The sequence below is a fragment of the Carlito syrichta genome, unplaced genomic scaffold (assembly GCF_000164805.1).
Source record: "Carlito syrichta isolate Samal-C Ts95f unplaced genomic scaffold, Tarsius_syrichta-2.0.1 Scaffold302538, whole genome shotgun sequence".
In the NCBI taxonomy this organism is placed as follows: domain Eukaryota; kingdom Metazoa; phylum Chordata; class Mammalia; order Primates; family Tarsiidae; genus Carlito; species Carlito syrichta.
In genome coordinates this window covers 547,670-558,982 of record NW_007246634.1, presented here as the reverse complement: position 1 = coordinate 558,982, position 11,313 = coordinate 547,670, and the positions used below count along the sequence as shown (strand labels likewise).

General features: G+C 40.1%; 1 protein-coding gene across 8 annotated transcripts in view; it reads right to left on the bottom strand.

Moving 5' to 3' along the window:
- The window catches only part of LOC103259153 (TBC1 domain family member 7), a 33,455-nt gene extending 22,144 nt beyond the window's left edge, over nucleotides 1-11,311 (bottom strand). For 2 of the 8 annotated variants that reach the window (XM_008056828.2, XM_021711737.1), the window contains exons 1-3: nucleotides 9,723-11,217; nucleotides 8,316-8,396; nucleotides 4,709-4,896 (exon numbers count right to left, since the gene is read on the bottom strand). In XM_008056828.2, coding sequence (XP_008055019.1) covers nucleotides 4,709-4,896; nucleotides 8,316-8,396; nucleotides 9,723-9,834 — 381 coding nt within the window. In that variant the 5' untranslated portion in view covers nucleotides 9,835-11,217. Of the gene's footprint in view, nucleotides 1-4,708; nucleotides 4,897-8,315; nucleotides 8,397-9,722; nucleotides 11,218-11,244 lie in introns of those variants that run through there. The other 6 variants (XM_008056825.2, XM_021711733.1, XM_008056822.2 and 3 more) reach the window with 6 other exon arrangements.
- Between the last annotated feature and the right edge of the window lie 2 nt (nucleotides 11,312-11,313).

Sequence of the window (11,313 nt, the reverse complement as noted above, 5' to 3'; positions counted from 1 at the left end):
GTGTCAGTACACTCAGCTCCCGGCCATGTGATGTCCTGCACCACCTGGGACTCTTCGAAGAGTCCCCACCAACCAGAAGGCCCTTGCCAGATGTGATCCATCCACCTGGGACTTCTCAGCCTCCAGAGCTGTACAAAATAAATCCCTTTTCTTTGTAAATTACCCAGTTTTAGGCATTCTGTTATAATCAGCTAATTAGCCCATTAGCCATAATGAAGTAATACAGCGGAGGTTCAGTGACTAGAGATGTGAGGTGGCAGAGCCCAGACATTCACAGCATGTCTACTCAAGACTGCAGCAAAGTTGTCTGGGCTTGGAGCATGAACCAGCTGAGTAGGGGTAAGGTGGCAGCTATAACCTATCATCTAGATTTCTTAAACTAATAGATTATCTAACCTAATTTAATGTGTAATTCAAAAACTTGTATTGTTCTATTAACTTCACTTTGCCCCTAAGTGAATTTAAAGAAGATTGCTGAAATGGTTCCATTTATTTTTTAGGGACTGTCTCCTTCTTGATAAACTTAATAAAAGTGGATGACCTTTTTTAGCACTACAGTTTGTCCACGGGTACCACACCATTAGCTTCAAAAGGAATAAGCTAATGCCCAATCTGTAATAAAAATAAAATCTATAGAATAGTGAAGCTTGCTAGCAAATTCCTGTTTGAACAATGCATTCTGTTTTAGCCAAACAAACAAATAAAACCTTTATTAAAATGTCTAGATATCTGCAAAAAGATAGCCAAAGCCTGAGAGCTATAATCATTCTTTGACCTGTCTTCTTTGTCTCCTTACAAACAAGAAGTAGTCCAAGCAACTAGAGTAAGGAGCTTGCTAATGATGAGATTAAAGAGTTTGGGGCCAGGGGGCTGGGGCTGAGGAGGCAGTCATGGCTGAGGAGGATGTTGAGGCTGAGGAGAGGGCAAGGCTAAGGAGCAGCCAGGGACCAACAGGAGACCAGTGGGGCCTGGAGGCAAAAGCCAGAGGTGGATGGCTGTGTTAATTACACAGAGTGGAAATGGACAAAAAGGTAAATATATGGAGAATAATGGGAGACTTTTCATGTTTGCAACTGTTAGAAAAGGGAGTTGTAAATCTGGAAAGAGCATAGGCTAGAATAAACTTGTCATACTGTAGTGGAGTATCTGCAAAAAGATAGCCATAGCCTGACTGGTGTGAACTCAGGGTTTTTAGTACATAGAGATAACTAGATATACATATATATATATATAGCTATGTATACATACACATATCTCTTAGCTCTATCTGATGAGAGGGCCTAGAAGCAATGACAGCCCAGGAACAATGAGCTTATCTAGTAGTGCCCAGTTCTTGGTTTCTAAATGCCACACTCCATTCCAAAAAGAAATGATTGATTCCAGGGCCGTAGTATAGAAAGCACAATGTGAGTCTGGAGCATCCTGCTGTGCCAGAAAGTCAGGAAACACTCAAAACAACGGGAACTTGTCAAAAAGATATAGGTATCAGCTGGAAGGGGCTCCCATTGGCCTGACCTGGGACAATCTGAACACCAAAGGAAATAATGGTAGTAAGGAACTGCAGGTCACTGAATAAAAAAGGAATCCATAAATTCATACTGACATTAAATAGATAAATGAGGGAGAAGGAAAAGTCTTCCTTAGAGAAGAATGCCAACTAATAAACACAGATGAAATAAAGGGAATTAGAAAAATCACATCATCTGGCAACCAGTACAATCAAAATTGTTTCAGGTAAGAATCCTTAGTGGATGGATGTTTACAGATTTCAAAGTACCTCCATGCAAGTTACTTATTAATTACAAAGGGAAAAATAGTAACATTACAATGGAGTAATCCAGCAGATACCACCTTAATCAAGTGATCAAAGTTAGCAACAACAGAAATGAGTATCATACTTCTGCGGTATTTGTGCCAACAATGCATAACCAGATTTTAATCATGAGAAAACATCAGACAAACCCAAACTGAGAAATGCTCTACTAGCCAGCACTCTTCAAAAGTGTCAAAGTCATGAAAGACAAAGATTGAGGAAATGTTTCAGATTTTAAAAGATTAGGACATGGCAACTAAATGCAATGCATGATCCATGATTAGATTCTGGATTCGAAGGGCATCAAAGGGACATCATCAAAATTCCAGTAAGGTTGATAGATTAGTTCCTAGTATTAATCAGTGTAACTTTCTAGATTTGATTACTGTGATTATGTAAGATGTAACATCTAAATATTCTAGGTGAAGATACATGAGAACACTGTACCCATTTTTGCAACTTTTTTCTAAGCCCAAATTATTTTAAAAAGAAAAGTTTTAAAACATAAAAATGTTTTAGAAATGATCAGATGAGGTCAGGCTCGGTGGCTCAGTCTATAATCCCAGCCCTTTGGGAGGCCAAGGCGAGTGGACTGCCTAAGCCTACAGGTTTGAGACCAGCCCGGGTAACGTGGCGATACCTTGTCTTTAAATAAATAAAAAATTAGGCTCGGTGGCTCAGCCTGTAATCCTGCACCTTTGGGAGGCTGAGGTGAGTGGACTGCCTGAACCCGCAGGTTTGAGACCCGCCTGGGCTGCGAGACCTCATCTCTATAATAAGTCAAAAAATTAGCCGGGTGTGGTAGCGTGTGCCTGTAGTTCCAGCTATTTGGAAGGCTGAGGCGGAGGGATCGCCGGAGCCCAGCAGGTCGAGGCTGTGGTGGCCAGGAGCAGCCACTGCACTCCAGTCTGGGCGACAGAGTGAGACTCCAACTCAAAAATAAATAAATAAATAAATAATTAGCTGGGCATGGTAGCGCACGCCTGTAGTTCCAGCTACTTGGAAGGCTGAGGCGGAAGGATCACTGGAGCCCAGCAGGTCAATGCTGGGGTGGCCGTGAGCATGCCACTACACGCCAGTCTGGGCAACAGAGATTCCAAATCAAAAAAAAGAAAAAGAAATGATTAGATGGTAAAACTCATGGTTGAAAGTTTAAGAAGGAATAGGATATTTACATTGTACTTTTAGAGTGTCTCCCCACAAAGGGAAATAATACTTACAAAAAATAGTAATTACAAAAGGAAAAATAACTCTCTAGTGAAAAACCCCAGCAGGAACCACCCTCACAAAGTGATTGAAGTTAACATGACCTCTTATGGGACAAACCCACACCATATGCCTTCTGATATGATATACAGAGAAAGACAAGACATCACCTATGTGGCATCCCTGCTAAAAATGAACAACCTGGATCTAATCAGGAGGAAGCACCAGAAAACCTATACTGAGCAGCTTTCTACAAAATAACTGACTACACCCCTCTAACATGTCAAGGGCATGAAAGATAAGAAAAGAAAGAAAAGACAGAGGAACTGTCCCAGGCCAAAGGAAACTAAAGCAACATGATGCAATAAAGCAACATGATGCAACTCAATGCAATACCTAATCCAGGATTGAATCCTCACCCAAAACTTTGTTTTATTTGTGATAAAGGGCATTATTGGAACAATTGGTAAAACTTGAATGAAGTCTGCATATTATATGTCAATATTAATTTATTGGGTTTGATGACTATGGTATGGTTACTGACAGGGATATATTTGTCTTTAGGAAGTCTACACTGAAGAAATCTGAGAATGGGGCATCAGGTCTGCATCTTATTCTCAAATGGTTTAAAAATATATATATAGGCCGGGCTCGGTGGCTCAGCCTGTAATCCCGCACCTTTGGGAGGCTGAGGTGAGTGGATTGCCTGAGCCCACGGGTTCGAGACCCGCCTGGGCAGGCGAGACCTCATCTCTACAATAAAATCAAAAAATTAGCCGGGCGTGGTAGCGCGCGCCTGTTAATTCCAGTTACTTGGAAGGCTGAGGCGGAAGGATCACCGGAGCCCAGCAGGTGGAGGCTGCGGTGGCTGGGAGCGGCCACTGCCCTCTAGTCCAGGTGACAGAGTGAGACTCCAACTCAAAATATATATATATATATGAAAAATGACAAAGCAGATGTGGTAAATAACTGGGGAATCTGCGTAAAGATAGTAGTTTGCAAATTTTCTAAAGTTTGAAATTATGTCAAAATACAATGTATTGTTAAAAAAAACACAAAATAAGATCGATTGGGTCAGAATGTGCTTGGCCTGGATGTCAAATAAAGACTTGTTGCTTTTACTCTATTAACAATGCAGCATTGTTCACAATAACAAGAACCTGGAACCAACCATGCTGTCCATCAAAAGAGGACTGAATTTAAAAAATGTGGTACACATACACAATGAAATATTATGCAGCCATAAAAAAGAACAAAATCATGAATTTCACAGCAACCTGGATGGAACTAGAGTTAGAGTCTATAATACTGAGTGATCTCTCACAGAAACAAAGATCTGAGTATCACATGTTCTCACTCATATAATGGACCTTGAACATCTATCATAATACTATAAGAAAAGGACTGACAGTGGTGGGAAACCATGGGGGGGGTAGGAAGGGGAAGGGAGGTGGGACTAACGGTAGTCAATATCTGTCTGCGGACGGGGAGACACCCCTTATTAACAAGGGTGCCTGAACGATGCACATTTGTATACCTAACCCTTAACTGTACCCCACAGTTTTATAATAAAAAATATGTTTAAAAAAAAAAACAATGGGGAACCACTGAAAGTTTCTAAGGCAAAGTATGAGACAATCAAAGGCTGTCAAGAGCCGAGCTAAGTGTCAAGCAAAAGTGCCCACTAACCAATGGAAAAGAAGGACTTCGAGGTAATTTCCCAGACTCCAGCTGATACATGCGGAGATAGACTTCAACCTGAGTTGTGGCTTCACTGACAAAGCGAATGACTTTCAGGGCATGAAGGACATCAGAGTACTGCTCCTTGCGATACTTCATCACCTGGGCATGAGACTCATGGTGTGGAGGCAGGATCCCTACACAGAGAACCAGAGAAAGGAAAAATGGGCAAAATACCGAGACACTCCTCTATGAAAGAGAATGCTGTGAGAAGGGGCCCATCACAACTAGACTAGAATTCACACAAATATTTGTCATACAGTCTCCTCTAGAACTTCTCACTGCAAAACAATCTTAAATGTTAGATATTATCAATATTTGAATGGTGATGCGTCATTGTTATCAAAGAGAAATGAGATGGCATCACAGAAGCCCTTGAATAAGTGTTTCACATTCATTCAAGATAATAACCACATCAATTATAATGGTTTCACCCAATTCATGGCTGTCAGCATGGGCCACCTGCAGCTCCTAAAGGCTTCTCTCTAGGTTTGCACTTGGCCCCTACACCTCAGAATCAACAACAGCTCACTGAATCCTTCTCTTCCCCAACAGTTAAAACTAGCTCTCAAAATATTCTATCCTCAAGGCTACAGAAGTCCCTAATCTTCATTAGTGAGGTGACCATGCATGACATTTCTATCACATTTTAAGCTCATTAACCCATCTAAACATGGAGTCACATCTTCCCACCCCCCCACACCAACAAATGGCTTTGAGGAAACATAGTGGAAAGACCACAGAACAGGTTTTCAGCACACCGGTTCTAGTCTCAGATCTGATACCAGGACTCTCACCAATGTGTTAGCCTCTCTGGGAATTTGTTTTCTCATCTGTCAGGGGCAAGAAATGGGGTACACAAACATTTCACCAAATATCCTCTACAGAATGCTAGCCCCAAGAATCTTCATGAGGAAAGGATACCATAGTCAAACAGACTTGGGAAATGATGACAAGGAATTTTCAAGGCTCTAAGTTTTGCTATTAAAAGAATATTTAATTTACTTATTACTGCCTGATTAAACTTAACAAGGTTGTATAGAAGCAGACCCTGGAACAACATTCCTGGGTTTAAATTCTTGTAAAATTAACTGGCTAGGTGACTGTGAGCAATTTACTTGATCTCTCTATGTCTTAGCTTCCCTACCAGAAAAATGGGAATAATCTTACCTAATCTCATACAGTTGTGATGAATAAACAAATCAATATACATAAAGCACTCAGAAGCGTACCTGTCACACACTACTCTAAGTGTTAGCTAGTACATTTGACTAAGAATTCCTCTCTGGTGCAAAATACCACAGATCCAGTATTCTAAAGAACATTCTGGGTAACAACAGATGAGCTCAAAAGTCTCTAGTTAACAAAATGCCACATTAATGTTAGAAGCAATCTTGCTTAAATATTCTTTTTCCTGACATAAATCTTTACTCACCTTAGCACAGGGGCTGTGTGCTAGGCTTCCAAATAAGCCAAGGAAACAAGGTAAAATGTCTTCTGCATCTGGGCTAATATCGATTAAATGGCTACAGCTGAACCTTCTTCATACAACTAGAGGCAGCACACGGCTTCCCTCATTAAATCTTAAAACTGTTTTCCAAGAATAGGTCCTAAAAAGTCTCCTTTTGATATTTATCTAAAATGGTTCTAGAAAGTCAGCATTTAAGGAACCCTGAGTAATCAAAAACCTGTGCCAGGAAGAGTCAAGCTGTCTCCTACCTAGTAGGACAACTTTTAATTTCCAGTGCCTTTAACTTAAAAAAATAACAAATTGCACAGTAAAGAAAGGTAAGAAAAACAGAGGTGATGAACAAGCCAGATAGGCTTTGGCACCAAGGAAGTGACACAAAGTACAACTGTACATCTCTCACTAATCCACTGAAGTAATTAATAAGATATATAGTACTGCCCAGCAAAAGTGGGCAGTGTCAACATTAATACCTAAAATGCATCCTTGGGCACTTACCTTGAAGGCCAATGAAAATGGTAAGATTTAAGAAAAAATGCTCTGGAAAAAACTAGCATCGTTGTCATAGGTTCTCTAAGTCGTAACTGCCTGGTGACCTACCAGATATGAAAGTGCACAAAGACTGCCAAGACGCATGACAAAAACATGAGCATGCAGTGCTTTCTAGTATGGTTTGTATTCCCTCACTGCCTCCATATAACATAATCATATTTAAGGCTGGACTCGGTGGCTCAGCCGGTAATCCCACACTTTGGGAGGCCGAGGTGAGTGAGTTGCCGGAGCCCGCAGGTTCGAGACATGCCTGGGCAACTTGGCGAGACCTCATCTCTACAATAAATCCAAAAAATCAGCCGGGCGTGACAGCGTGCGCCTGTAGTTCCAGCTACTTGGAAGGCTGAGGAGGAAGGATCACTGGCGCCCAGCAGGTCGAAGCTGCGGTGGACAGGAGTGGCCACTGCACTCCAGTCTGGGCGACGGAGTGAGACTCCAACTCAAAAAAAAAAAAAAAGTCTCAGAATCATATTTAAGACTACAGGTAACTCAAGTTCCGAAAACTTACTACATTTTGGAAAGAAATGAGGTCCACAATCTATCTTAACTTCAAGTGAATTCTACAAACTTGAGCTCAAATCCTAGCTCTACCACTTACAGGCTAGGAGGCCTTAGGCAAGTTATACAGCCTCATAGTCTTTCCCCCCCATCTACATAATTAGGATTTCGATCCCCACCTCACAGGGAAATTTTAGGGTTACTCTATATAATTTATGTAAACTATTCAGCCTAGTAACAGGCACATAGGGATGTCCAATAATAGCAGTAGTAGTTCATATTCCTCATGGAGCTCCATCCTTACCACTATCTCACAACTAATAAACTTTAAAAATAATTGTTTTAAGAAGGAAAAGAGGGTGATAATGGATAAGTATTAAATGCTTCAGTAGGCTCAGCAATGATGTAGGGGAAACAATCTTGGGCTCAAATGGATGCTGCTAGTTACTCGTGGCATCTAATTCACTTTTTTTCTATAGAAACTAAGTAAGCAACATCAGTTTTCCTTTTCGTTCGCTGGAATTGAGTCATTCACACTTCTAGGGAGTAAAATCCCTTCATTCCTTTTTTACTCTGATAGCACTCATTAGGAAGTTATAACTCTACAGCTGAGAATCACCAAAGCTTACAAATTTAGACCTAAAAGCAAGGAGTAATTTAGCTCAATAGCCTCATTTTACAGATGTAAAAAAATGAGCTCCAGAGGGGTCTTCCTCCAGATAACCCTCTGACAACGAAGCCTGGACCAGTTCCTTTTCCTAGCCCAATGCTTTTCCCACACCCTGCCTCAGGAACATTATGCTATTTTCTCTCTATTACTAACAAACTGACACTCCTAGAATAACACTTCATGTACTGCTGCTGAAGTCACCTTCTTAAGTCTTTTATAATGAGCAGTAATTGAGTTTCCCTAAGGAAAACCCAATATTTAGTAAAGGGCCTAAACAATCCTTTTTCTGACTGTCATCTGTCTGATGACAAATGACCCTGCTACTTAATATTTCTGAAAATAAATCTTTCAACTCTTGGGTCTCATACCTAGAAGCACCTTCCACACCAATGCACGGTACATGGATGGGAGAGGGAACCTCTGACTAAAAGTACAAAGTTTCTCAATATCTAGAGAAAAAGAAAAAAAAACAATTAGTAAGAAGCTTTTCATGCTGATCATAGTATGTCAAAGTGCATTTCATTCTTTAAAACTGAAAGTACAGTTAAGACATTTCTTCAGGGGACATCTACCATATGGTCAGCAAATTTAGAAAGGCAATGTTAGTCAGATTTGTAGCCAATTAAGTTATCTTAGAACAATTAGCATTTTACAACACAAGAGATGCGTTTTGCACATATTACTACTTTCCCTATAACATTAGCAGTAGTTACTAATTATAGGATTTACTTCATTTAATCCACAATGCAAACCTGTTGGGTAATTATGGTTCTAAAATGCATAAAGTGAAGCTCAAAGCAGTTAAGTGATGACCAAGTTAACATAGCTAGTAAGTAGTATGGCCAGCCCTCGAATCCCCACATTTTCCAACAAATCATAGTTACTTTCCTGGCCCTCAATTTCTTTACTTATCAAAGGAGAATAATAATGTCAGACAGACAAAAGCATAAACCATACAGTGAGGTTCAAAGGTCAGGTGGGAAATGTTTCTGAAACTTTAAAAACACTCTATGCAAATGAAGTATTATTTTTAACTATGGTTCAGTTTATTTTACTTTGGTCAACAACAGGCATTACTACCGTCTTAAAATAAATTATCAATATATAATGCAGTCTTAGTATTTCCATAAAAGAAAATAATGACTAGAGTTGTTATAAATTTACTCACAAGTTAGGATGATACATCTGGAAGTTGAGAGAAAAAAAAAATATATATATATATATAGATTTAATTTTAAAAATATATTACTGACTTCTTAAGAGAACTTTTTTTTTTTTTTTTTGAGTTGGAGTCTCACTTTGTCGCCCAGACTGGAGTGCAGTGGCCGCTCCTGGTCACTGCAGCCTTGACCTGCTGGGCTCCGGCGATCCTTCCACCTCAACCTTCTGAGTAGCCGGAATTACAGGCACGCGCTACCACGCCTGGCTGATTTTTTTTATTTACTGTAGAGATGAGGTCTCACCAAGTTGCCCAGGCGGATCTCGAACCCGCAGGCTCAGGCAATCCACTCACCTCAGCCTCCCAAAGCGCAGGATAACAGGCTGAGCCACCGAGCCTGGCTTTAAGAGAACTTTCAAAAACTTGTGACTCTCAGTAAAATATAAACTTGAAAAGCCTATAATTTTTCTCAAGATATGCTTTTCTGCTATCACCATATCACCAAAAAGTACTGTAAAGTAATAAATGCCTCTGAATATCTTTTAAAGTAATATTTACTTCAGAACATCTGGGGAGACTAAGAACCAATGAGTTTAATTGAATTTATAAAACTCACCCAGACAGTCATCCTTTAGGAGAATTTCTAATGATTTTTTTTCTTCAACTCCACGAAACCCCACTTTCTCGTAATATACTGAACGAAAGTTTCTCTGAGAATCCTCAGTCATGTTTCATTCTTGGAGGGGGAAAGAAAAAGATTAAAAAAAAGAGAGAGAAATGAGGGAGGGAGGATAAAAGTGAGCCTAGAAACAGAAAATAATTAGAACAAATTTCAATGATATGTTCCATCTTTTCAGTAAATCTGATATGCTATGATAAACTGTTGGCCCTTGTATAGAACTCAATATTAAATCTTCCCTTTTGCACAACTCTTAAATCACCTCACTTATGCATCTTGACCAAAAACCAAGATATAAGTTAAAAATGCTCTGAGCTGCTAAAATAGACGGCACAAGGTCTATGCACTAGGCTACCTACCTTACTTATGAAAGTGTCTGGCACAAAGGAATATTCTGTAGCTACTATAAATGTGCAAAGAAAAAAAAGAGTGAAATGGGAAGCCAGGCAGGATATGTCATGCAAACATGTATATACTATACCCAAACAGTCTACACCATGATTTCATTTTTTTTACAAATATTATGCATTTAAAAATTAAGGCCATATGCTAATGCTAGCAATGGCTTTCTTTAAGTAGCAGGAGTCTATATAATTTTAATTTTCTTTCTTTGGCTTAGCTGTGTTTTCTAAAATGGGCATTTTATAAAATGAAAAGCTAAATAAAAGTAGAAAGCCAAGAGCTCCTCATTGATTTTTCTTTTACTTTAAAAACAATTCTATCAAATGCAGTTATCTAAATTCAAAACCCACAACAGATCAACGCATTAAATTGTAACCATTAGAGGGTCAGGAACGTAGCCGGTTAAGAGTGACACCAACGTCAGAGTTGAAGACAGAAAAACGATTTCAAATCTGGCATGAGAATTCAGTGGTCTCAGGTTCCTTCACAATAACCTTCATAATACTGATGGTAAATCATCAGAAAAAGATCAAAGTAGGCTGGCATTTCAAGAACAGAAAAGATGCAAAGCATTTTCCAAAAAAGCATTGCACTGCCTGACCCAAATGTTTAACCTGTGGGTGCAACAGAGAGTAAATCTTCGGAATATTAAAAATCCTGAGACGGCCCCAATGACCAGAGGAGGGTTTCCTCCTTACATTGAAAAGATACTCCCTGAACTGATTCAGTCACAGGAAAGATGACGATTCGTTTAGAAAAAGAAATTCTAACGGTCTCTAAGCTTTCAGGATGAGATGCTTAAAAAAAAATCCTAAGCATTCAAATGCGTAGTGAGTTTGGGGGTTTATTCTCTAAAAGCTTCCAAACAGTTGCACGGCGATACGGCCCCGCTGTCTAAGGACATCCATCCTGACGTTGCCGTGTCATGGCAAAGGCATCTTCTCGGAGGAAACCCCGTAATTCTATCTCCGGCTCATGGGCGTCCACCTGACGGGAAAAGTCAAAACACTCTGGCCCAGGCTCCCAGGTCCCACTCTCCCTATCGTGTACGCTTCACCTCCAGCAGAGGAAACACTCCCGGGTTGGGACTCAGCGGTCCGGGAGAGGCAGAGGGAGCCGGGCCCAG